The sequence below is a fragment of the Lagopus muta genome, chromosome 2 (assembly GCF_023343835.1).
Source record: "Lagopus muta isolate bLagMut1 chromosome 2, bLagMut1 primary, whole genome shotgun sequence".
Classification (NCBI taxonomy): domain Eukaryota; kingdom Metazoa; phylum Chordata; class Aves; order Galliformes; family Phasianidae; genus Lagopus; species Lagopus muta.
In genome coordinates this window covers 69898890-69926870 of record NC_064434.1, presented here as the reverse complement: position 1 = coordinate 69926870, position 27981 = coordinate 69898890, and the positions used below count along the sequence as shown (strand labels likewise).

The following is a 27981-nucleotide window of genomic DNA, read 5'->3' as shown; positions in this document are numbered from 1 at the left end:
CAGGGTGTTCATCACCTCTCGTGCTGTTCGGAGCTGCTCCCGCTCATTTCTCCCCTTGTGCCCTCTTCTGCTAGACCTCAGCCCACTGCACTTCTCCCTTTTGGGAACCATGCCCTACCTCCTCCACGACTCAAAGCCAAGGCCACCGCCACTGCCACAGGAGGCACGTGCCATCCACAGCTCAGGGAAGGGCTACCAGGAGCTGAAGCAGGAGTGCCTGCGCAGTGGCTGCCTCTTTGAGGACCCTGACTTCCCCGCCAGTAATGCCTCCCTCTTCTTCAGTGAAAAGCCACCAATTCCCTTCCTCTGGAAGAGGCCTGGGGTGAGTACACAATGTCCACTCAGCCCACTGCTCCGTGGGATCGCTGCTACATCCAGCAGTGAAACGTGATGTCTGCTTGGGGTGCTTCTGTGAGGTCTTGTCCTCTCGGCAAGGAGAAGAGCTGGAAGGTTTTGCCTTCCAGCAAATGCAGATTTGCATGTTGCTGGCTTACAACTGCAGAGAGGGGTGGAAGGGTAGGGATACTGTTGTAAATGCTAAAATCTTTCATAAAACATTGCAAGTGTTTCTGAAGCACATAACTTTTTAGACTATCCTGAAAAATCCTATAATTTGTCCATTTTCCCTTGCTCATCTGAAGGCCTTCAGTTTTTTCATTTTAAATATTGTATGTAATTTTTCTTCTGCTCTGCCTCCTGTAGCTTAATGTGCAGGCACACTTAATGTGCACATGTTTATATAAATGCATAAGTAATTTCTAATCAGGCTTTTCTCCTACATTATTGCTAAACAAAAGTAGTGTAAAGATGAAAATGTGAGAGCTTGCAAGGAATGCATCATGGTGATGTGATAACTATCTAAACAACAAGTGTTCTTAATAGAGGAAATTCATAATTAAGGCTAAACAGGAAGAAAAAAAACTTTTCACTTTTAAAATTGAGATGCTTCCTTCATGAAGCACATACCACAGTCACTGAGCCATTCCGCAGTAGCCAAGGGCTCGATGAGCATCTCTTAATGCATCTTGCATAACGGTCATTAGTAACACAGTGATAGCCTGAAGCTTCACCAGTCACATGCTCTCAGATCACAAACCCATCATCAACCAAGTTTAACTAGTAACCACAGAAAATTTGTGCCTAATTTTGTTTCTTTGCTAATGCTTGACATTTATTCTCTTTTCCTTCATAGTCTGAAAGCTTCTCACTTAGTAGATAGCTTACTTTTGTCGATAGTGATAATGAGTGACAAAGAACAAAAGAAGCTTAAAGCTGGGTTTATATTTTAGCTTCACTTAATCCACGAGAAGCATTCAAATGCCTTACTGTCTGATAGCTGATGGAGTGCCACTGCGGTGTTATTAAAGCTGTTACTCCTCAACAAGTTTCAGCTATGAAAACCCAAGAGATGGCCCCAATGGCACTGATGCCATCTTGTCTGATATTGCCCTGAAAGACAGGGAGGCTGTAGGCTGCCCCAAGAGCAGGCTGGAGGTGTGAGTTGCCTTCCTCCAAGGTGTGACTGGTAGCAGCTGAGAGCTTCTGTGTCCCTGTATGTGCCACTCCAGGACAGAAGAGGGTGGTCTGCCTGTTGTTCTTACTGCGCTCAGCTTCTGGGTGTTTGTAAGTTGAAGGGAAATTTTTCTATGATAAATAAGTCACCTGATACAGTCTCTGCCTTTACTCTGCTCCAATTTCCACCATGCAAAAAAAAAAAAAAAAAAAAAAAAAGATATAAAACAAAATTGAACTTCTGTGAGCAGCACAGCAAGAGATATAGCTCAGGGGAGGCTTTGAGGACCCAAAAAACAAGGTTTAACTCTCCTCTAACTCCTCAGCATTTAAGCTGAATTATTTTCATCTCTATTAGCCATCAGTATATTTATACACTTACAAGTATAAATATTCACATTATAATTATGTTTATGCTTATATATACTTACAGCAGCAAATACAATCACTGTAACATCATTTTGACTTAGCATTTTGCAGGTGGGGTATGAGCTTGGAGCAGGTGCCAGGTTGATATCACAGCTCAGCTGGCCAAGTTGTGTGCCTTGGCAGTGTGAGCCCAACAGCACTGCCCCTGCATGTGGGTATCAGAGCTCAAATTGCTTCTTGGTGGCTGGTTTTGCCTGCTTTGCCTACCAGTGTTTTACAGTGGCTCCACTGAAGCATAGCGTAGTACAATGCATGCAGGTAATTGCAGGGCAAAATAATGTTAACCCTCAAATTTGCACCTTGATATAGTTCAGAAATGGGAGTAAAGGCTTTCTCCTTGTTTTCATGTGCATAGACCTTTGTACACAATGTGAACCAGACCCTCAGCCACCCTAAGTCTGTAAGTCTTCAACCACAGTGAGCTGCACCAGGGCAACACCTAGATTTCTACATAAATCTTAAGTGCTCGGAGAGTCAGAAAGATATTTAGCAGTTTAGTTTGGTAATCCCTTGTCCCTTGCGAATGAAACCTTTGAAATTAGGCCTTAATAAAATTTCAGAATAATGTTAAGAATAAATTACCATTTTCTTATTGTATTTCTCCTTCTCTTTCCTTGTTAATTTATATCTGAATTCAATTGTTAAACTGGTATATCTGTCACTTATTTCTAATAGCTCAGTGTCTGGGAAAGCTAGAGACTTGTAAGACAAAGAATGAAAAACCAGAAAAGGAAGTCAAATATATTTTACCCATGGTTTACAGGAAGAATAATAAGGAAATTATCCTAATATAAACAGCCATTGGTCTGACAGGAACTATTTACTAGAAACAGACAGAGAAATATAATAACAAAAAATAACGCCCCAGCAAACAGCCTCAGCTTTTCTTAGATCTCCACATATCTCCCGTATGTGACAGAGACCGAAGGGATGCCATTTATCTTCTGGTAACTCTAAAGAAACATAGACAGCAGGAGAGGTACAGGTGCCTCCTTTCATCTCCCTGAACATTGCCCTGCCCTGCTTCTAGGCAACACCCTTCTGCACGTGAAACCTTGAATTGCTATCTGCTGTGCATGAATGCGGGGCCTAATTTTAGGCTTTGTCCTTTAATGTTCTGAAAGAACTGATTAAAATTTATATACTACCCAGACTGAAAATTCCTTTAACAGTATTTTTATAACTTCCACTCATAAATCTGCAGTGCTTGGTTTTCTTTTGTGTAGCAGAGAACGTGACACAAGTCCACTCAAAGTCCTTTAAATTCCTTTTCATTGATTTTCATTTGTGCTTGCTTTAGAAACAGAGATTGAAAACATTTTCTCATTTATTAGCTGTAGAGCTGTGTAATAGGCAAAGAGCAATGACTCACAATGCTCAGCAGCATTTATGTCTGTGTCAGTGTATTTCAGTATCTTTGTTAACACAGAGTTTCTTGGTAACTGCTAAATGCAGTGCTTGCTGTGAGAATCACATTCCCCAGAAGCACTAGTGCTAAAATAAGGCATGTTCTTGAAGATCAGCTACATTATCAGCCATCACAATACTCATATTTAAAGGCAATGAGCTGTGCTTTTATCACTCCCATCCCATCCACACATGACTGGCTGTATTTAACAAGCAGGTGGGCCAGGTGACAGGGAGGTGCTGTTTGGTTTCCCTGTGCCAGGTACGCTGGGGATACAACCTCACCACCACCTCCTCCACAGCAAGGGCAAACAAAATATGAAACCAGCTTCCTGCCCATATGGTGCCTCTGTAGGACTGGCTTCGTAGGTGTTGCTTTCTTTTCTGAGGCTGTGTGCCATTTTCCTCAGCCATCTAAGTGATTCTTCCCCTCAGCTGTTAGAATTGGCTCATTGGCTCCTGCAGTGTGTGCTTCAGTAGCTAAAACTGGCAGTAGGCAGTGAGGATTGTTGTCCAAATAGAGTGTTAATGACAGGAGAGTGCTGACTTGCGGCTTTTCTCTAAGGACCACTCTCTCCAACACTGAAGTCACAGAAAGCCACTTACCAGCTAGTGACAGCCAGGTAAGTTCACACGTAGATATAGTACCTGGATCATTTTCACCCTCATCATAGCACTCTGACAAGGATGGAATAGAGTTGGTGACCTGTCAAGCTCCAGGTGCTATGGGAGAGTCCCTGTTACATGTTCGACAGGGATGTGTATTTTCTCTGAAAGACTGGGTCACTCACTGCTTGTCTTAAATGTGAGCTATGAAGAGCTTTGAAGAGGATTCAGGATAGCATTGCCTTAGAGCAGCACTGTGGGCTCTGTGGGCACAAAGCAGAAAGCTTAAGCTGCTATAGCCAGGGCCATTTCAAACACATTCACCAGTAGTCTGCAGATGTTCCTCTCTTCCCTCCTGTTTGTCCAGTCCACAAGAGAGTTTTGAACACCTCAGACCTGTGTAAAGGCTTTCAGCAATATGGAGACAGGCTGCGTGGATCAGCACAAGCCACCCATTGGAGGGTGACTTTGCCACGAGAAGCTTACTCATCAACAGATAAGTCATGGCTAACTTGCTCTTGTAAGCAGGGAGGTGGCTGATGTGATGAGCTGCATGGTTTGCTGTAATGCGGGTCATGTCTGGCACAGCCACCTCACAGGAAGTGGATGAATACAACAAAATGTACTAGGAAGGCGTGAGGAAATGAAAAAGTGGCGCTGGCATGCCTTGGCTTGGCTCACTAGACAATGCTTGCGCGTTGCCCATCATGGAATGACATACAGCACGATCTTTTCGTACTGCTGCTGCTGCAGTAAACCTGCTCTGACTGTCCAAAAAACACACCTGTGCTTTTTGTTTAAAAACGTTCAGATATGATGCAAGTTGTGTGCATCTTAGCTGAACTCTCAGGCATGATATCTGCAAACAGCCAACTACTCTGTCTAGTACATCTGCTGTTCCCTTCAGCATCAGTACTAGCCCATTGCCATCTGCAAATCCTTACAAAGCATTGCATGACCTGACAGACCAAAAAGTCAGGCTGCACATTTGGGGCATGCCCAGGCTTTGCTGCCAAAAATGAGAACAGCAGTAGGGATTATCTGGTCACAGCCCAAGCTGCAGCAGCAGCCCGTGGCAGATGTTTCATGAGTAAGTGTAGGAAGCTGAACAAAACTAGCTGTATCCTACCCTTATGACCTCACAAAATGCACTGACATGAACCAAGAGTAACTCAATTTCATTATGGACAACTGCACAGGTTAAGTGATTGAATGAACACTGCTGTTTTTCCTTCTTCTTTAGTTTGCCTTTTTTTGGCAAACTGATGGTTGAATAAAAGAACTCCAGGCAACAGGTCTGCAGTAGGATATCAGGGAAATCTTCCAGTAGAATATTACATGTTATCCTCCTCTCTTTCCTACTCAGTTCAATCCAATTTACCGTTCATTGGAAAGGGGAGGAGGGAAGGGGGGTTTTGCCACTTTTGTGGGTTTACCACTTCAATTTTTCTTTCCTGCTGAGATACTTGAGAATTACTTTAATGCCATCATGATCACATACTCTCTCCAACTTTGGAGCATACAAGGGTGGGTAGTATTAAAAAACAACTCCTAAAAACCAGCTATATAAAACAAACAAGCCTGGAGTCTACTTTTTTGTTTCCTTATTTGAGAAGGAAATAGAATATACAGTGTTTGACAACCATAAGTCCATATTATGTGCAGGTAAATACAAGACATAGTGTTTGAGGTAAATTGCCAATTCTAGGGTTTCTTTTTCAGCTGTTGAGGAACAAAAAAAAAAGCAAGCGTTAGCCAGGCTTGTAGCTTAACTTTGGGATTCTGAACCAGGATGTACTATGTTTTAATAATTGCTTATGGGTGAACAAATAATGCCAGCCTTTCATTAACAGCCAACTAATTTGGAAGAAATGAGGATAGCTAATTCTTTAATTGCTCTACATTACAATTAATTAGTAGGGATTCCTCATCTAGTTCTTTGTGGTGGCTACACTGCTCAGGAAAACATGGTTCATATGCAGAGTGCCACACATCTGGGGTCAGAGTGACAGCGGTATTTTCTGGCATGTTTTCAGTCATTCTATGTCTCACTCCCACTCTTCCAGGACATTGTCAAAGATCCCAAGTTTATCCTCGGAGGAGCCACAAGAACTGACATTTGCCAAGGGGATCTTGGTGAGTGATTCCTCTGCAGCCTGTGTAGAGCAGTAGGCATATATTCACAAGTGAGGGGATGTTGTCCCTCCTGAACCAATAGCAGCAGTCAGGCTGGAGTCACCTCCCATGCTGACTTTGCCCATAACCACCTTGTTGGTGGCATGCGTCCATGTTTGCCAAGTATCATTCTGGTGCAGTGGGATTCAAGGCCAAGGAAAGATCACCATGCAAATGTACTGGGAGCCCAAAGGAGCTTTTCATCCCCTAGCACTTCCCAACTGCACTCACTGGTCACGGACACTTCCTGGGGACACACAGGATAACTTTTCAATGGGGATGGCAGCTGTCTGTGACAACATCTCCCCTCATCCCACAACACCTTCTTTTCCTCTCAGATGGAAGAAAATGAAGCTTTTTCTTCCCCCTTCTCAATTCACAGGTGACTGCTGGCTATTAGCAGCCATAGCTTCTCTCACACTGAATGAGAAAACACTAGCAAGAGTAGTGCCATTGGAGCAAAATTTTGGACCAGGTTATGCTGGGATATTTCACTTCCAGGTAAGATGAACATCTGGCACAGCATGATAACATTTCTGGTCAGTTGACTGTTGCACGTTGTGTCTTGCTTTGTGGTGGGGCTGTCACTTATTCCAGAGAAAACTTGACAGAAAGTGAGATTGCTGAACTCACTTTGCTGCTTGCATTTTGAGGAACAGCCTCTTACAGACAGATATACACAGCCAGTCTCTATGAAGCAAAATATGGCTTTATAAATCATTTCTCATTTTCCCTCCTAACCTCTCTTAGGAGATAAGGTGTTAAAGATGAATCAAGAGTTGAACTGTATCCTTCCTTCAGACCAACATATCATAGCTTAGTAGGAATAAATGGTTTATCTTTGACTTCTGAGAAAGCCTTTGATTGGCACTAACTTATGCTTAAAAGCACTGGAACACCAAATTCTTATGCTCAGGAAATGACATGCTGGCAACCAATTCACATTCCATCCTTTCTAAATAGTTTTGGCAGCACAATGAGTGGCTGGATGTTGTGATTGATGATCGATTGCCCACCTTCAAAGACCGGTTGGTATTCGTACATTCAGCTGAACACAATGAATTTTGGAGTGCTTTACTAGAGAAAGCCTATGCCAAGTAAGTCTGGTATACCACACTGTACATTCACAGTTCATTATTTGTACATACATTATACACAGTTTGTGCATACATTATACACAATTCAAGCTAACAGCTTCTATCCTGTTTTTCTTCTTATTATTATCATTTGCTGCTGCCCTGACCTAAAGATATTATGTCTATCCTTTTTGAGCTCATCCATCTTCCATCAGATCATTAGATACAATCTGACATTACAGCAGTAGAGCTCGATCAAAGCCTGAATCCTGCCATTTGTGTCACTGCTGATACTCAAATGATGGTTCTGCCTAACTCTAGATTTTTAACTGATTTGGGAGGTAGCTAGCCACTGATAATGCAAAGATATCAGCCCTTGACAACCTGATGACTGGCACAAACAAAAGAAAACCCCCAGGCTTTAAGGTATGGAGGATCAAATGAATCAAAAAGGAAAGAACAAGGAAAGCAGAAGGTTCCCAATACACCTCACATATCTCCTGGTTGCAATCTGGGACACCTCTCTTGATCTGAGTGCCCTTGCTGCAATTTTATACCTATGGTGAGAAAGCTCTCACACATGGATATCTTCAAAGTTTTGAAAGCATGTCTCACGTGTGTTTTCCAGGCTGAATGGCAGCTATGAGGCTCTGAAAGGAGGCAGTACAATAGAAGCCATGGAGGATTTCACTGGTGGAGTGGGAGAAATGTATGAGGTTAAAAAAGCTCCTGACAATTTCTTTGAAATCCTAGAGAAAGCTCTGAAAAGATCATCAATGGTGGGCTGCTCTATTGATGTGAGTAAGAAATGGGGCCTGATTTTCTCAGCTTAGTTTTATCATTTCTGCATTTAAAAATATGCACTGGACTCTGCAAATAATAGCTATGAAATGATAGATATGTAATATTAACGTAATGCCTAGTTTGAAAGCTGTTTAAAAGAAAAGAAGATTCAGCATATTTCATCAGGTGATGGCTATAGTATTTAAAGTAATGATGACATTAGTATGAGCACATGGGAAGAATGAACTTTATTTCCTGGCTGCAATCACCTTGTTTTCCCTCAGAGTGCACAACGCTCCAAAAAACAAAATCACACAGCTCTAAGGAGTTCCCTTTCAGAGGAGACCATTGCACCATCACTGCCTGCATGGAGCAGAAAGACAAACTGCCTGTTTACAATGCTGTTTAGCTGCTGGTCTTCCATCTGATTCTTGGAAGGGACCAAGAGGTACTGCTTGCAGCTTCACCATGAAAAGAGATATATTCACATTGTTTTCCATATTTCAGACCAGCAGTGCTGCCGAGTCAGAAGCAAGGACACCCTTTGGCCTCATAAAGGGCCATGCTTACTCTGTAACTGGCATTGATGAGGTACGTTCCCTCTGGCTTTTGTTAGCAGTGCAGGGCAAGGAGAAATACAGTCAAAAGATAAAAGAGTGCCTACTACTCTTAAGAGATGGAAGGAATTATCCTGAGTGAGGGATTCCAATTCCCATCCATCTTTCCCTCCCACGTCTCCTGTAGCAGTGCACCTTTAACTTGCCAGTTACACCAACTTCTCCAACCTATGCGTGCTGGAGAAGTCCTGCTCCCTAGCTAATAACACTCAATATTTTCTCTGCTTCCTTCTACTGCAGGTGAGCTATCAGGGCCAGAAAGTGCAGCTCATAAGAATAAGGAACCCCTGGGGAGAAGTGGAGTGGAACGGGCCTTGGAGCGATAAGTGCGTGCACTGTGCCATATACACTCACCATGCAAAAAAATAAATCAATCTGCTGCTCTACATCTAGCTTTCTGTAGATGCAGTAATTTCACAGATAATTAAATTAAGGATTTGCATATGCTTAACAATATTACTGTCACACTGGCTGTCATCCTCAATATTTTCAGGGCTGCTCAATTAATGGGACACTGTCCAGACTGTTTAGCCCTAAAATAGAGTACTAGCAAAAATCATGCATTAATATAAATAGGATAATTTTAAGACACTCCCTAGAATTATATGTTTGAAGTGATTTTTTTTTTTTTTTAAATACAAGCCTGTTCCTGTAGTACTTGTAACACAAAATCCATACTTAATCTTACTATAGATAAAGTTAAAACTGATGTTGTGTCACCCCCTCTAGCTACATTTCTGTTTTGGGTTTTTCATTATAAGGTTGGTAAAGGCTGGGACAGGTCTACCAAAGAGGTGGTGGGTGTCCAGTCCTTGGAGATGTCCAAGGTCAGGCTGGTAGGCAAACCCTGTTCATTGCAGTGGAGTTGGACTAGATGGCCTTTAAAAGTCCCTTCAAACTCAAATGATTCTATGATGATTCTATGATAAGATAGATGAGACTCTCCTTGTGGTGCCATTCAAAGCTGTGGGAAGACACAAAAACACAGTAGGATTAGTCTGAAAAGCAGTCTGCTTCTACTACTAAAAGTAAATGAAGTGCAAATAATACAAAAAAAAAAGCATATAGTAAAAAAATAATAACACATCTCCCCTCCAACAAACAGATTTCCAATTTATTCATACACATCTCACTTTTTCTTTTTTTTTTTCAGTGAGTTTTTTCTTGTTCACACAGATGTCACAGAGAGAAGCCATAACCTGGCTGGGCCTTTAAAATTGCTGCAACTTCTAGTCCTCTCTAGCACTCCTTTGGATGCAAATCAATGAAATATTTTTGCATAATCTCAAATCTTTTGTTTTATATGAAAAATGTGGATAATTGGCACATACAATGAGTGATGAAATCTCAAAAGAACAGAGAGGTTCAGATCAGGACAAGCATCTGACAATTCAGGTTGTATATTGAAAACACTGTCCCTGTAAAGCAGAGATCTGATTCTGCACTGTGGAGGATTTCTGGGACTCAGGATACCAGAGCAAAGTTTTGCTAAGGCAGAGAACCTCCCTGGTCAATGCAGTAATCTGCATTAACTTTTTGCAATGATTGCTGGAATTGAAAACCTCACAAGAGGTGCCCTATGCATGCTATCAGGGCCTATAAATGCATTAGGGCATTTCCTATTTTTTTTTTTTAATAAAAGTTTTAGTAGATTTTTTTTTGGTTTTGATCTGCTGCAGCTGGAGACGTAAAGATAAATAAAAAGGAGGCAAGGCTGCAACCCAGCTACTTCAGCAAATCTCTCTGTACAGGGCAAGAAGCCTATTTGGTTCCCTCTACATCAACTTCGTCGAAATGTTTGTCTACAGATGAAAAACAGATTTTAAGGAGAACTGTGACTTACAAAAATATTGGTGTTAATGACTACCACATTTTACCTATCTCCAATGCCTGGCAGCAGTCCCAGTGCTGAGTGCAAAGAATAGTTCAGGCAGGATCATCTCAAGGAAGTCTAGAGATCTTTGTCCCAGTCCTCCTTCCAGGTACATTAGCTGAGTATATACCACTAGGTGAAATGGTAGTAGGGTTCAGGAAATCTTTTAAAGGCATCCATATTTGGGTGTGCTGCTCAAAGAAAACATATCTGGGAGAACAGCAGCTTGCAGATGTGTCCAGCCAATTGTTCGGAGTGAGGAGAAATTAAATGCCATATACCCTGCTGGAGTTGCATTCAATTACTGGAGTTGAAATTGATGACAGAGTTGGATTTGTGATCCACGTGGATCCCCTTGCAACTCAGAATATTCTATCATTCACAGTATATCTTAGTTTTTTTTCTTGCAGCTCTCTAGAGTGGCGTTTGGTCAGCCCATTGGAGCAGAAGCGTTTGGCTCAGACAGCACTGGATGATGGAGAGTTCTGGTAAGCCACAGGGTTGGAGCGTGACTCCAGTCAAAAAAAAAAAAACAAAGGCACAAGTGATCAAAATGAGTGATAAGGAAGAAATGTGAGTGATCCAATGCTCATTTTCCTCCTAGGAGAGAGAAGGTACTGCATGTTTTCATATGAGTACATACGTATTTTATTAACAAAAAGTGTTTTAAATATCAGTTTAGTTAATGATACTAGCATATTTCAAATACTATGTGTCTCCCATGGCTGTAATACCCTTTAAATCCCTGACAGGAACTGAAGCACACAAGGGAGCATTGTTCTACAGTGTATTAGCTATGAAATGCCTTCAGGGTTGATGTTAGTTATACACTGGTAGAGAAGGAAGTGCTTATAAGCGATGCTATGTTACAGGAAGTACAAGAACACCAGAATGTGTGTGAAATGATGGAAAGATTTAAGAAAAGATGAAAAGAAAGGGGGGGGGGAATTGTAGGAATTTCTTTAGAAGTGTGAAGCGTTCTTCATGCCAAATTCACTACCTCAGACAGAGCAGATGGCTGACTTGCACAAGATTCCCTCTCCCACTCTACCCCATGTTAGCCATGCCATGCTCTACTAACAGCGTGTCTGATCATATTTTCTGGGTCCAGATGCTTATCTCTTTTACACAGAGGTAAATGTAAAGAGGTATTCAGCAGCAGTATTTCCTCCACAAGTTAACTTCAGGCCTGACAAGTGATATAAGAAAGATGACAAAGAGCATTTGGTCACATAAAATCATTTATCCTACTGTATAACCAAAGAATATTAGGCTATAAATATATAAGAATATTAAACACAAAATAAACAAGAGAGTTAGGCAAAGTAGGCTATGATAACAAAAGAGACTAAATGGAAGGCTTACCCTTATCCTGAGCTCACCCACAAAACACCAGTAGAGGTGGTCTCCAGAAGAGATCCTTCCCCTCTGGTAGCCAGCTCTTAAATAGGTCTAGGAGGGGTGGAGCCAGGCACCACCCCTTCCTGCAGCACAGGTGAATTGCCTTCAGCTGTGCTCCTCTGGCTGACTCATGGCTCACCTCAGGTGATCAATCAGAGGTTCAGGCTGTGACTCAGCAGTTCCCATACACCTACACTTTGATAGCTCCTGATGGAAGTAGGACCAGTGACTGATACATTACTTAAGCATTTTTACATGTGATGTTTTTTAGTTATTTTGCTACTGATAGCTAAGTACATCCTCAGAAAGTCAGTAAAATGAATGAGATTCACCACGCCCAGGCAAATGTTGGTCTTCTTCATCATCTCAGACAGAGAGCAGAAACAAAAGCCATTGGGACTGAAATTTTCCATGAAGTGGTTAAGTGGACAAAAATCATATGTAAAATATAATAAATTCTTCCAAAACCAGTCAAACAAGTTTGAGACCAGTAAACTTTCCACCTAGTCCATCAGACTTATTTATCCTGATGCCTTTTGACTTTTGTGTATTTCTTTAGGGAGCGTTTGTCTGTTTGCCCTTTCTAAGACACACTTAGATGGCTTCCCCATCAGGATAAGTATACAGACTTTGCATGATCAATGATTGTGGTAAATCCCTAAAGACACTGAAGTGGTCAGAATGAGGAACAAGATGAAGAGAGCTGCTTCTCCCCTGCTTTCAGTTTATTTCTACTGCTGATGCAGTTTAAATGAGGAGATGTAGCTTTACTGTTATTTCTGTAGCTGGGGACCTTCAGCCAGCCTGTTCACCAGGACTTCTGGTGGTGACTTGGCTTATCTCCCTGGAAAGCTGGAGTGATCTTTGTGTTTTTAAACCTGCTGCTAGAAACAGTGAGTAGCAAAGTAATTAGGTCTTCAAGAGTTCAAAACATGTTCTCTGTGATGCACATTATCATTGTACTTAGCAAATAACATTAGGTGCACTGTCACTTTTCTTGTTGGTGACAACTAGCTTCTACTGAAGTAGACCTAATGTTAGGTAATACAGTCAGAGAGCTCAACAAGTCATTTGGATGTCATTTCTTGATGTGTCTGCAAACTGAGAGGAAGACCAAGAAACATACTGTGCATTCCTGAACAACTTCTGTAAATGTGCTCCAGGTTTTGGGCCCAGCTTATTTCATGTGCATAAAAAGCAATGGTCATTTCTCATGCACACACTCATTTTTGTTAAAATGAAACAGGGGAAGCAGAAGAGGAAATACTCCTGTTTATTCTCATGTATTGCATTTGGTTTCATGCTAGGTAGAACAGGAAAGTTAGGAAGGGAAAATTGACCAAAAGCTACAGGACGTTTAAAGGAAAATAAATGTTGTTTCATCACGGTGGCTTCACTCAGTCCAAAAAGGCAGCATAGTTGTGAAATAGTACACAAGATAAGGCAGCCAAGGTGAGCAAAGTCATCTCATAAGTCCTTTTGAACTTTCTGTTCTTTGAGCTGAAGAAAATCTTCATGGTAACATGCTCAGGGTTGCTTACCTCATTAACTTTCCCAAAGGTATTTTGTCAGTATTTTAGCAGTAAAGATCTGTCTTGTCATGGCAGATGAAATGATGATTCTACCAAATAGGAAAAAGATATCCTACTGTTGACTAAGAAATCAGCTTTTAACTTGCCTTAGTCTCTTCCCTTATAAAATCAGAGGCTTGGAGTCTTCTCTTGCCTTCACCAATGGAAATTTAGGACAGCCCTACAGAAGTCAAAATAGATGTTTTATCTCTTAGAAGCCAATTCTGATCCATAAAGTGCAATTTTTTCATCTACTTTGCAGCATGCTTCCAGAGAGCCCCAGATTGCCTAGAATGGCCAGGAAATTAGAGGCAGAGATTTTGCTATACTGCTCCTGCTATAGTCCACTGAGCACCATAGTAAGAATTAACAGAGCCTGTGGCATGCAAGGCCAGCAGTACATATGAGCTGACAAGAAAGAGGAAAAATCCCAGGAACGCAAGTTCTACTGTTTCATCCGTCACTGAAAAAAATATTGTAAAATGGCCCATAGCAGGTGTAAATTATTGACGCCATAGACAATCCATTTCTTATACAGCAGAAAAATGGAATATGATCTATCCAGTGAGCTGCACTGATTGCTAGCTGGGTCCTATTTGCCACTAGCACAGATATACATGTGGTCTTGAAGAGCTTTCACTTTCCTTCTATTCTATTTTATCTGTTATGCATTAGTCACAGGAGAAAAAGGATAGCTACAGGAATTTGTGTCAGGAGGGAGTAGTTTCTCTGCTTAGTCCCTTTGCCCAGGACTGCACTCTATGCACTATGCCTGCCTCCAGCTGTTCCTTTTCCTGGCTATTTGCTCAGCCCTGAATACTCAGCTCCCCAGCCAGAAAGTTTGTCATTTCTTTTCCAATTTACTTGCTAGCTAAAATCCCATGAATTATCTGCTTCTTAGCATGCTGAGTAGGCTAAGTTTGACCAATCCAACATAGAAACTCAAAAATGGCTGTATTTTGGCATTAACTCTCCCCTTCCAGTGATCATGTGTATGTATCCAGCTTGGGTTTAAAATACATATACTGCAATCTGTATGACGCTCCAGCAGTGTCCGTATCACCTTCAAGGACTGGCTGGTGTCTTTATTCAAGTCCAAATATACTTTCTGTCCCTCTGCTTGGTGCATGTTTTTTGCTAAGACAAAGTCCCAGACATCCATAATAGAGGAAAGGGTGAGAAACTTGAGCCAAAGAACCTTACCAGAGGCCCAAACATTACTTTAACTGCAGTGCAGACAGGCTAGCTGTACAACAGCCTGGCTAATCCATCACAGTGTGTCACTTGTAGTGCTGCCATGTGGCTGGTGTTGAATGCACAGATGATCTGTAGGCAAACTTGGCTCCTATATGGATGCCTGCCATCCTTTGGTTGGCTCTCTGTCAGTATGGATGCAACTCAGGATTAGAATCTGGAAGTCCAGACAGAGGGGGACAGAGTCTGTTAAGTATTTCTTTCCGCAGTAGGTTTTATGCCAGTGTCTCTTCACTGTATCTTACACTCAACTGTAAATGAATAAAATTGGTGTAAAAATAAAGGTGTAAGAGATGTCAAAATCAGACTATGACAGTAGGGTTGTTTGTGTTTTACACCACCACAATGAATTAGACTTATCTTCTTCCTCTGTGGGCATCCAGCTTATCTCCATGGTCAGTGGAGCTATTCAAATCCATGTGAGCTGGTAGTCTGGCCCTGGGACCCAGGCATGTAAGTTCTTGTCTGGGCATCCTTCACTGAAGTGAATAATTGTCCATTAATTCCCATGTCTTTCACTCAGGATGAAATTTGAAGACTTCAAAGTGCATTTTGATAAAGTTGAGATCTGCAACCTGACTCCAGATGCCCTGGAAGACAGCACTGCCCACAAGTGGGAGGTGACCATCCATGAGGGGAGCTGGGTCCGGGGATCCACTGCAGGAGGATGCAGAAATTTTCTAGGCAAGTAGATACTGCTTTGAAAATGAAAAACAGGCACAGAAGCCATTAACCTCTCTCAGACGCCTCTCCTGTTACCCTAGAGCTACAACTGTGGAAATAGGACAGGCCAGCTGAGTCTCAGCTAGTAGAAGCCAGCCAAAGGTACAAATACAGTCCTACTTGAGACTTGGGGTAAAGGAACTGCTTTCTTTGCTCTCAAGCTTGTTGGATCTGATTTCTCTCTCACTTACATTTGTACAAGCCGTACTAGCTCTAAATAAGTCACTTAAAATGCAGCAGTAAGTGTAAAATGAGACAAAAATCCAGCTCAGCCAGCATGTTTATGTGGCTCTGAAGTAGCACTGTGGATCTGAACTGTGTTACTCCATATTGGCACCAGTAGTATGGAATCATTGTAACTGTGAACAAAATCCCAGCTGACAGCTTTATTTAAACCACAGTAACTTAATAAAATATCAGCCCTAAAATCTTTTCTACACCTAACTCCATGAAGGACTTCAGGATTTGGCTAATTTTCTGCAGAGCTGTGTGGAAAGAAGCATGACAACTAATGGAAAAAAATAATTTTGAGCAAAACCTCAGCTTAATTGTCCTCTTTGTTTACTTTTTTATTCTTTTATTCTTTTTTATTTTTGTGGTTGTGGTATTATTCTGAGGCGAGAAATGTTCTGGTGTTCTTTACATTGGCAGACACTTTCTGGACCAATCCACAAATCAAGCTGCATTTGACAGAGAAAGACGATGGTCAAAACGACTGCACGTTCATAGCAGCACTGATGCAAAAGGATCGCCGTAAACTCAGGAAGCTTGGTGCTGAAATGCTAAGCATCGGCTACTCCATTTATGAGGTGCTCTATTGCTTTTACAGTGCAGTAGCTGCACCATCAATATTAGCACCTTTCTCCAGATTTGCAATCCTGCCAATCATCAGATATTTTTAGGGCCCTTTCTCCTAAAATACTCTTCTTGGTTACATCAAACCCCATGGAGAATTTTGACTTGGTTAGGATGGAGTCCTTTCAAAGGAGAATTTAGGAGTCCCATGGGTATCCAGGGTAAACTCCTCAGCCCTGTAACTGTGTCATCTCCCTGCCTGGCTCCCAGAGAAGAGATGTTGCATCTTGTGAGCCTCTTGGGGCTCATTGTGTATGATGGTTCCTGTCCCTGTGTGAAGTTTGGATTAGAAAATCTTTTGATCCATCCAGAAGAGGACCGTGAAGTCTGCTCTGTGACACCTCTCCTGGGATTGTGATCTTTAATAACAGGAAATGTTTATGCAGGAAGGCAGTGTCCTAGTGTCCCCTTAGATTGTCCTCTGGGTGGGAGAAGACAAGTCCTTGCCAACAAGCATGAGCTAGGTTCTGTGAGTGCTTGGACAAGGGGGGTGATAGTCAGGGTTGCACTGTGTCAGGCAGAGTTTGGTGCATGACTGGGAAGAGGGTGGGGGTAGCCCTCAGTATACCACAGCCAATGCAGTGCTGCCTTGAATCCCCTGTAGAGCCCTGGTGGAGAAGAACACTTGAGCAAAGACTTCTTCAGGTACCATGCCTCCAAGGCCAGGAGCAAAACCTACATCAATTTAAGGGAAGTGTCTGACAGATTCAAGCTGCCACCAGGTGACTACATCCTTGTTCCAACCACATTTGAGCCACACCAGGAGGCAGATTTCTGCCTGAGAATCTTTTCAGAGAAGAAGGCCATCACTGAGTAAGTCAGCAGGAAGCACCAGCCCTTTTGGTGCTTTCCTGTGCATGGGGCTGCCAATTCCTGGGAAGGGTCTGGATGCTGGGAGCCCAGTCCTATGACAGAGCTGCATTGCGGGAAGCTCCTGAGGACTTTTTGCTTCTCTGCGATTTTTATTTGCTTAGTAAGGAGAATAAGGAAAGGTCTGAAAATGGGCTTTTTGGCCTGCAGCGTGCCCTCCAATGTGAAGCTGAACTTGGTCAAGGCTCATCTGCTTGGTTGCTTTCAAAGTGGTTGGAAAAAATCCATCTACAGATACATTTGCCCATTTTTGCTAAATCTGGCTATTTTGGAGAGGAATATAGGAGGTGGAGAAATATGGCTTGCCATGGTGAATCCAATGGAAGCCTGCAGGGAAAAACTGCTACCTGCCTGCTGCTGTTCAGTAATATGTGGCTGCAATAGTGTTTGGTTCCTCTTTGTTTCCTCACAAAATCTGCCCATGTGACAATTCTGTATGAAAAAAAATGAGGAAAAAAATACACAATTAATAAGATTAATTCTTTTGCAGACAGCATGCACAGAGGCTCTGCCCTCATTAGGTCCTGCTTAAATTCTGTTATAACGGCTCATGCCAAAATTTCAATTGTGCAAAAATCTCTCTGATTAATTTTGTCTAAACATAAGTAGTTCAGTAAGAAAAAAATGCAGTTTTATCTTTCACCTCTGGAAAATGTAATGAGTAAGCTTGTGCCCTTTCCACCCCAAGCAGACATTGAACATCTTCAGATACTGAATAAGGTTTTGTTTTCCCCAGGGATCTGGATGAAAATGTTGCCATTGATCTCCCTGAGGTAAGTCCACAGAGTTAAAATAGCAAGAGGATAGCTCGGTGTAAGCCAGCTCACACTGCTTTTACTGTCTTTGGCTAAAACACATTCATTTCCCAGGAATGTTCCACAATTGCCAGCTTTGTGTGAGTGACTGAAGCATTCAGTTCTGCTGAATATGGTAAAAGAGCTATAACAATCAAAATCACAGTTGCTGTACTTCTGCAGCTGCTTCAAGGCAGTCAGATAGACCAGAGCTTGCTATTAGCTACCACAGATGCACTGAAAGTGCAAATTTAGTTAGCATGGGGTTGCACGTGACCTTTGATATCTGTTTGAATTCTGTTTATTGTGGAAAAAATAAAAGGCAATAGAATTTCCACAGACCTATGTTTGTTTTGAATACAAACCTACCAGTATCCACAAGGCTTGGAAGGAAAGGCTTGGTAAATGCATGTGCCCAGTGAAGCGATAAAATTCTTTTTATTCCTGAATGGCCTGACCTGCCTGCTGAGCACCAATTGCAGGTGAATCCAGGTCAGCTCCTGTTTTAGCGTTTCCCAGCAGCTAATCTGCTCATTGTGGTGTGAATTCCTACGCAAACAAGCTAAGCCATGATTTTATGTGAATCTCTTTATTAGAAACCTTCTCCAGAGACCAACTAGCAAGTGTACCCCTTCATTTCTAGGGTCTCAGGGCCATGTTCATTAAAGGAATGCACCCAAACCTGAGCAGTACAAAGTGAAGAATAGGCATTTGGTAAAAAAATATGACCAAGCAGTGTTGAGAGGGTGACAGCATGCTAAATATCACCTATATTTTATCTTCTTTACATAGAGAAAGCAAAGCTCAATTATTTGCATTGTTTGCTGTGCTGTTGGCTGCCTTCCTTTTCCCTAGTGTTTGGCACAAGAACTGCTCTCTGTTTGCATGGTCACCACAGCTGTAGCAATGGCCTGACGCTGTTGCACGTCTCATTGGCAGACTGAATCTGGGGCTCTACACCCTGCAATGATACCGAGGGTCTTGGTTGACTGAAAATGCTTATAGGCATGCAATTGCCCTGGGCAAAGTGCTGAGATGCAGCCACCTCTAGTTGATGCCATCAAGAGGGGCCAGAAGTCCCAGGATGATGCTTCTGGAAAGAGCTTCCTTGAACAAGGTAGTTCAAGGACTGTGGAAGCAGAGTGGTGTAGTGTTGAGATGAGACAAGAGGCATTTTCCAGTGCTGATGGTTGTGGTTTTGAAGTAGCCAAAGCAATGGCACACTATGTAATCATCCAGGAAAAGGCAGTGAGGGATGAGACTCCCCTCAGAAAGCTAGATGCTAGGAAGGCCTAAAGTTTGCCGTCAAAGCAAACAATGCCCAAGAACATGTACCCTTTTGTAAGATACACTATGGTCCCCTGATGCAAAGAGGGACTGTGAGCAGGAGAAACACCGTGTTTCACATACAGTTTCTTACTGTGATTGATACTGCAGCCTTCAAACCCAACCCCAAGTCCACAAGAAACTGAGGAAGAAAAACAGTTCCGGGCACTGTTTGAGCAGATCTCAGGAAAGGTGAGTGCAAAATCTTTGTGTGTGATGACAACAGATAGAAAGGAGGAGAGAGTTCTGCTCCCTCCCAGGGCCAAGAGAGGCAAAAACTGCGTTTTGGGGGCAGTGTGCCTAGCTGTAGTGTGTCATTTAGGCACCAGGTGTCACCATGCCTTATACTTAGATGAAGAAGGACACAGTTCCTACTGAGCAACAGGAGGTTCAGGACTAGAACTCAAGTCCCTAGGGAGCCTATATGGTTCAGTGTCCAGCTGCATTTTTCTTCCTCTGAATCAATGGTTCCATCTTAAGATTGTTTGCAGACAGCCTCACACACAGTAGCATTTCTATATATTGCTAGCTCTTTGATTTTTAGCCTTTTCTGGGTTTTGTATGGTTCTCTTTTCCTGAGGTGCAATAAAGTGCAGGTGAATGGGATGATATTTTCTGAGTTTTTTTATATGTCTTATTCTAGAAACATTCAAGCACCAGATGCTTTTTTTGGTTTTTTTTTTTGACTTTTTTTCTTTTTCTTTTTTAAACTTCAGGACATGGAAGTAGCTGCAGAAGAACTTGAATATGTTCTAAATGCAGTATTAAAAAACAGTAAGTACTGATAATCTCTGTTATTGCTTGGTGGCATGCAGTTAAGAGCCATAAAGAACTTTATAAAAGCTGCTCTTAAGCTCCTTTACAGATGGAAAAATAAAGGCTGTGTTACTAGTCTTGCATGGTGTCCTCCAGCCAGGGCAGAGCTGGAAAATCATCTAGTCTGTGAATTAACCACTTGACTGCCCTGCCTCCAACATGACCCATGTCAGTTCAGTGAGGCTAGTTCTACACTGCACTACTCTGCTCTAGAGAGACTGGGAATGGGACTAGTAAGACCTGGACATAGTTCATGGCACTGCCATAGGCCCTTTGTATAACCAGAAATGAAGAGAGTATTTTCTTTTATGTCTTCAGTTCATACCTCCTCTGTCTGGATTATGATTTCCATACAGAGTGGGATGTCTTCATGTTCCAGTGCACAAATTCTTCCACATGAGGCCTACGAACCAGCTATCAGTGCTTATGAAATTCTGTTTTCTATTATGGAATTATAACAGGCAGATTTGCCCAATGATTTCTTTCTTATTATTGTCCTTTTTCAGGAAAGGACATCAAATTCAAGAAGTTAAGTCTCATTTCATGCCGAAACATCATTTCTCTTATGGATGTATCCTTTTAAATAAGTGCTCATGGTGCTGAACAAATACTGAATATAATCGTTCATAGCAGGGCCTGTCATGGATATTGGAAAGGAGTGTGGCAATGTCATGTTCAGAACACTGTCCACTGGAAAGGAAAAGAAAATAAAAGTGAAAGTTGTATCCTGATTTTTGCTTTAGAAATTCAGGGTTAGGAGTTTCAAGACAGACCATTTTCTTCTGCATAATTCAGAGGGAGATGCTTCAAGCTGAACACCTGTACAAGTAAATCTCAAATTCAGAACAGTGGATTTTTCAAGATGCAGGTTATTAAAAAAAGATCTGGAAAAGATTACTGAAGTATTACCCTGCTCTGCTGTCTGTAGAGTGGAATTCACCAGACAGAGGTGTGCATGGAAATTATGGGTCAGAAAATTAGGAGTCAGCAGATTGGTAAAAATTACTGACATCAAGGCAGTGGGTTTTTTGACAGCCAGATGAAAAGCTGGTAAATCTGGTCATTCAGCTGGACTCTGGAACTCCAGCAAACAGACTTGTGGGTAAGATTTTTCTGTCTAAATTTAGGCATTTGTGATGGAAGTGCCTACATCTGTGCTAGCTTTCTAGACTTCTCCTATAGACAGTGAAAAGAATGGTATAATTATGCTTGTTCTGGATGTGCTTGCCTGTGAGAAATGCTAAATGACGGCATAGATGTTAGATTTGATGAATCACAGCCCTGGCAGTTCTCCACTGGGTTCATCGTTTGCAATATTTTGCTGTCTGTTGAATTTTGTATGGCTTCTCTTCAGGTACACCTATTTTTGGTAGTACGCTTTTCTGATAGTTGATTTTGTTACAAGAGACAAAACAGATACAGTTCTGACAAGATAACTATCTAATATGTGAGTTTTGTACTGCTTGTTCAACTAGTAAATTCTTATGTTTTCCTTCAGTTGCTCAAGTCCATGATGGCAGTAGCATGTTCTCAAAGACTTCTAATACAAAACCGAAACAAATAAAACTGTATCCTGTAAAAGCTATGACCATAACATTAAAATCTGGTGGAGATCCGTCACCATGCACATGCAACAAGAAACAGCAGACCAGTCCTAAATCTCCTCCCTTAGAAACCAAGCTTCAGTAGGGAGCCAGCCATGTTCACCTCTCATCCTTACATGGTTTTAGAGCAGAACAAGAGTCTACACTTGACCCTGGCTCATGGCATTTCCTACTATTTAGGTTATAACCAAATAGTTTCCATGTTTTGTAGTGCTTCCAAGAAAATCTCTACATAGTTTTGAATTAATGGGGAGATATCTCTTCATCTGCTTTGGAAGCAAGAGGAATGCAGGCACAATCATCTCATAATGGTTGTGGAATTTAAAGTAAAATGTAGGAGCAAAAGGACACAAATGTAAGCTTGAGTTGATGCTTGCAAGTCCATTCCATGTTACGTGCCACCAAATTCCCTGATTGTCACCATGCAGCAGTGGGGATGGGAGCAAAGTCTTGACATGACACCAGGAAGGAGAACCCTTCCTTTGTACCCGGCTGGGTACAAAGACAGATTTTTCATAGGAATGACAGTGTCCATGGAACCTGTGGGTGCCCTCAGTAATGTCACCAGTTCGGAAGCTTAAACAAAAGCATGCTATTTAAATAAGGGTGAGCTAGACCCTGCTTGGCACACACAGGCCGTTGTGAACGCTTGCTGAGCTAGCGTCCATCTGAGCAAAGGCTTTGTCTTGAAAAGTAAGATGGGAAGGGGAAGAGGAATATGAGTGAGGTGACCGTCAGTAACTAAGTACAGTAAGTATTAAGAAGACCCTCACATTTCAGGAACAGTGAAGTCCAGGTACATCTTGTCACCATCTCTCAGCACTAATTTACAGACTATTATTTCAGACCAGATTTTACCAGCCTTGTCTCACAACTCTCATTTAATCTTTGATGGAGTCACTGCAGTAGAGCATCATCTCTAGATAACAATACTGAATAACACATTGGTTGACTAACTGCTTCAACTACAGTAGCAATTTGTTTTAATCAGGTAATTTCATTCTCTGAATCATCTAGATCACATTTACATTCAAAGCTGTTCTTGCCTCAGAACGATCTGTCTTTCTTATTCTGTGGAGCCTGCATTGTTCAGCTGTGTTTTTCTATCACATTATGCTCCCTAAGTATCTCAGCCACAGCCATGACTGTAACTGCTTGAGCTGCACCTCGTGATAAATCCTGCATCAGATTCAGTGGCACCAGACAATGTAATGTTATATGTTTAAAGAAATAGTAAATTCAGCTGGAATTTGCACCTGTACACAATGTGTTATTTTCCTTAATCCAGATTATTAGACCAGTGGCAACGGGAAACTGGAATTCAGTGAGTTCAAAGTTTTCTGGGAAAAACTGAAGAAATGGATAGTAGGTGACATTATGCATTGTATTTGTTTCTCCATGTTAGTAGCTATTTCCTGCCTAGCTTATTATGCATATGCAGACAAAAATAGAGACAGGAGTGTTTATAAGCCAGAAATTTAAACTCAAAACAAATGTTTTAAAAGTATACTGCTTGTTTTGGATCGTCAAAGACATCCTTGGCTTTCCATGATGCTAAACCTTAATGGTTTTCTGGAAATAACAGAGATTTTTATAAGGAAATCAAGTATGTTTGGGACAAAGAATGTAGTGGGTGCTACCAAGGAATCCAATCAAAATGAAAATTAAGGATAACTGATACATAACTGATGCACAGAAGAAAATGATGATTCCTCTCTAGTAGGAAACAATCACCTCATAAGTCACTGCATTTACATTATCGATCTCTCAGTAATCAAAAGTACTGAAGTCTGGGAAAGTTGATCCCAATTTTAAACACATTTTCCTGCCGCTGTATATGGCAGTAAAAAGAAGCAGACTTTCAGAATCAGGGCACAGACTGAATATTCAAATAAAGGCTTTATAATTGCTTCCTCATGGTCATTAATAGCTTTTTTTTCTGAATTCATACTTCACCCAAGCATTCAAAATATGCAGCTCTCTGCTTCTTGTCTGTGCCATCAGAAATGGCAAACACTTATTCTGGGTCCTAATGTCATACCTCTTTTAACAAAAGATGCATTGTTTTTTAATAAGGAAGCTTGAGAAATCCTTTCTTCTGTAAGAAGATTGCACATATATCTGATAGCAAATTTCAAACTGAACGTGAAAACATCTCTATTTAACTTATATTCTAAGGGAGATTTGTGTTTGTCATCTCATTAAAAGGATGGATTTGAACTCCAATTTCATTATTTAATACTTAGGTCAAAATTAAAACCAGTTGCACCAGGTACACCATGAGTATTTAGAACGTTTATATCCACAAGCAAATGAGTAAGGGATAATCTCAATTTCTGGTTAAACAATTAGTTTCTACCTTCAGGATTATAGAGAAACACATGCAAAGAGATTCAGGATTCTGCCTTAGGAGAAAGAAGTTAGAAGACAAATAAAAACACATCCTTCTCAGATAAAATTACTTCTTAAAAATCACAGGATTCTTTTTATGAAGAGCACTTCATCATTTCTGAATGCTTGGGTTTGGCAGTACTTAAGTTTCACAACAGCCTGTCTATATGACAGAGAATTGGGGCCCAGATGTTCTTCTCAGTTACTGCAGATCAAACTAGATCTAGTCTAAAGTCTTGTCAACTTTCCTGAGTGCTTATGCCACACAGATAAATACCTTGCCCTTGTATGCCATTTCTGCTCTCCCTTTCATGTGGAAATACTGAACTTTCCATCTGCTCCTTGCATAATAGAATATCTTTCTTCGATTTGACTTGGATAAATCTGGCTCCATGTCCTCCTATGAGCTTCGCAGTGCTCTCAAAGCTGCAGGTAAGACAAGCACTATGAGCACTACAGGTAAGACAAGTCATGCAAATTTCCTGTAGGCAAAGATGGTTGCAACCAATGATGCCAGCTGGGCGCTCCATAACTGCAAGAAGCGTTAAGTCCCAGAGCAGGCGTTAGGTATGTTGGAGGGAAATTGAATGGACTTTTAGCATCTAAGTGAAAACCTGCATGTTGCTTTGTGACAACCCTGCAGCCTCTTCCGAAATGTGTACAGAGATGTTGGTAAGATCATACTTCCCTTTAGTTAGAGCACTTGCTTGGCCAACCTTAGCTTTCCTTGTGCCCACAAGAGTTTGAAGCAGCATGGCCAAACTGGGGCTGGAAGCAGCCAGTAATGGGCCAGTGGCATGCTCCATCCTCTTGCTTGTCAGATAGATGTTTACATTTTTGTTGAGCTCTGTAAAACTCAACACTGCAGGGTTAAACCCTAAAGGAAAACACTTCGGAGCCCATCTCCACCTCAGGTGTGTAGGGGCAGTGAGTAAGCTGTTTGTTATGAAGAGCAATCAGTGGGTTTGCATAACATCAAAAAGTATTTTTATTATTAAAGCACCTAGCTTTGCAGAAATCTCTTCAATTTTCAGAGAGAAAGAGTTGTTTGTCATATCCAATGACTGCAAAATTTGTTGTTCAGAGTTAGTTATTCACTTCACAATCAGATCACCTCCTGGGTGGATGTGTGTCATTGCACATCCTCCCATTAATTGGTTTTCAATGTTAGTACAGATTTGCAGATTCTTACCTGTTCTATGAGGCTGCTCATTTTTTCCTTTGTGTATGTGTTTGGGAAGGATATCAACTCAACAACTACCTGCTGCAGCTGATCGTCCTCCGATACTCTGATGAGCAGTTCCAGATTGATTTTGATGATTTCCTAAACTGCCTAATTCGCTTAGAGAATGCAAGTCGTGAGTATCTTCTTCCTCTGGAATTTCTTTCCCTTTGAAAAAAAAAACAACACTTTTGGTTGCTATCAAACATACTGCATAATATCTGAGGTAAAGCGTGTATATTCAATGGCTAACATAAAGTAGCTCTGTTTAGCATTTGTCTTTAGAATAGCTTTTCTCCTGTAAAGAGAAAAATGCTTTGCTGCTGATGGAAAATTTCCCCACATGAATAGAGCCAGCTTCATAAACTCCGCAGCAATGCAGAAGGCATGTAAAGAATGCTGGCAAAGTCTGTGTTGTGTCCTTTTCTTGTGTCTCACCCATTGGAATAGGGGGCCAAGCCAGTTTTTAGCCAAATCTCACTCATAAAAATATGGAGCAGTTGTGTGTCCTGTTGGGTTCAGCCCCGATTCTCCCCAGTACTCAGACTCACTGTCACCACTTCCCTCCAGTTTCTTTTGAATTGGCTGAAGATACTGTTGTCTGCTCATCAAGGCACCATAGGTCTTAGTTTATTCACATGCAGTGTTCCACTTGTTTTGGAGCAGAAGCAGTAGAGACAAGTAAAATGGCAGGGTAAATACTGAAGTGATCATCAGTGTGGCTCCAAACTCAACTCGAACACAACACATCTCAACTCAATGAGAATCACAATTAACTTTCCTGAGTAATATTTTTTGTTTTTTCTTCTCTATACTTCCTGGTTATGTCCGTGGCAATAGAAATGGTGAGGTGCTGGAACAGGCTGCCCAGAGAGGTTGTTGACACCCCATCCCTGGAGGTGTTTAAGGCCAGACTGGATGGGGCCCTGGGCAGCCTGGTCTAGTATTAAATGGGGAGGTTGGTGGCCCTGCATGTGGTAGGGGGGGTTGGAGATTCATGATCCTTGAGGTCCCTTCCATCCTTGGCCATTCTGTGATTCTGTGAGAAGTATGAAGTACTGAGAGAAAAATTAGATGAAGAAAGAAATGCAAATTGCTTGGCTTCATTTCTGATTATCCAAATCTGAGTGCTTAGGCATTCATTTCCTTTTGATTCCTGATGTGAGGCTTTCACAGAGGCCTGAAGTCAGCAAGACTTTTCCCCTTCCAAGGAATTCATTTTTCAGAGCAGTCACCACCACTCAGCAGCCCTAAGCATCCAGCCTTTGTGCCAGGCCCTCCCTGTCCTAGACACAGCCACCCGATATGGGATGGGGAGCTCATGCATGAATATGAATGAAGTATATTTATAGCTCCTGTGTCCTGCTTTTCATTTCAGGAGTATTCCAAGCATTGAGTGTGAAAAACAAGGATTTCATTAACCTGAATATTGGCGAGGTATGAGCACAGCTTCATAAACACCAGCAAAATGATGTGGCTTCTCTAGTGTTTGGTCTTCACATGAGAAATGGAGGTGAAATCTGTGTCCATGAGAGCACAGGACTGTCTGCCATAGATTTCATCAGGGCTGTGATTTTACAGCACACAGACTGATTACATCTCCTTGGTGCTATTTCCTTCCTTGCCCTATTGCACACAGACAGCTTCCCATCCCCCCTTCTGGCTTTTCTGCTTTTACCTTCCTTGGGTGCCAGCTCACAGTGGGGGAAAGGAGAGGCAGCAAACTGGGACGGGATTCTTTCAACTCCCTCAGGAGTTGAAATCCGCATGTCAGTTAATGTGCATCCTCAGCTTCTCAGCATAGGCTTGTTGTTTTCTTTGTGCTCTCTTTGTCTTCCTGTTGCACACATGGTCTGTCTCTGATTTTACACTTATCCAAAGTTTCCTGGGGCAATGCACATTGAGTTCCCTGGCACAGCAAATGTGAAAGCTCATGTGGGCTGTGGTGAAGGAAATAAACGCACTGCTGTTATTGGCATTCAGTACTCAAAGAGCTCTGTCCTCTTCCCTCTAAGCACAGAAGTAAATGCTGGAAAGTCCTGCTTGCATACTACCTAGGGTCTCGGTGTAGGAATGGGACATAAAAGCCAGTGAACAAAGATTCCCTTCCCTGTGTGAGGTCAAATCGGAGCAAGGCAGTGCTTTTGAACTTTGCTCTTTCATTTGGGGAGGCAGCTGAAGGGCCTGAAATTACTTATTGTAAATTTGATCTTTCTTTCAATATTAGTTCATCAACTTGGCAATGAACATCTGAGGAAGTCAGACTTGGATGCCAGGAGTCTCCTGTGCTGTCACTGCCATGACTTCTGCTCCAACAGCTGTGATGCCCTTCTCATGCAGACTTCACCAGGAGCTTTTGTGTGGAGGAAGACTAATGCTGCTCATCTTTCTGGTCTCCAGCCCTGTTGTGTTTAGGAGTTCCAACAGACAGATCTCATTTTGTTTTTAATTTTGATAAAACCTGTTGATGTATTTGTTACTGGGAGAGACATTTGGATGGGGCACACGTGCCTCTCAAGCAGACTGAAACTGATGCCCCTGAGTCCTTTATGAAATAGGATTGTATTTAGTTCCAGCATAGCACAGACTACAATGATTAAACATCTTTATTGCTGCTTGGCTACAGATTGCTTTGAGATGCTTTTAAAAATATAAAGTTGCATTAAATTTTGTTTG

General features: G+C 41.8%; 1 protein-coding gene across 3 annotated transcripts; it reads left to right on the top strand.

The window, feature by feature from the left end:
• Positions 1-21: 21 nt before the first annotated feature.
• Positions 22-27675, top strand: CAPN9 (calpain 9). Of its 3 annotated transcripts, XM_048935676.1 has the most exons (20): positions 22-322; positions 6021-6090; positions 6512-6630; positions 7093-7226; positions 7834-8002; positions 8496-8579; positions 8846-8931; positions 10889-10966; positions 15228-15388; positions 16079-16236; positions 16887-17095; positions 17889-17925; positions 19384-19464; positions 19989-20046; positions 20595-20659; positions 22989-23057; positions 24437-24515; positions 25325-25441; positions 26684-26742; positions 27533-27675. In XM_048935676.1, exons 1-20 carry the CDS (start codon positions 110-112, stop codon positions 27557-27559), a joined length of 2073 nt encoding a protein of 690 aa, XP_048791633.1. In that variant the 5' UTR covers positions 22-109; the 3' UTR covers positions 27560-27675. The 3 variants fall into 3 exon arrangements, with proteins under 3 accessions (XP_048791633.1, XP_048791634.1, XP_048791635.1); XM_048935677.1 differs by lacking the exon at positions 10889-10966; XM_048935678.1 differs by lacking the exons at positions 6021-6090; positions 6512-6630.
• Positions 27676-27981: the final 306 nt, after the last annotated feature.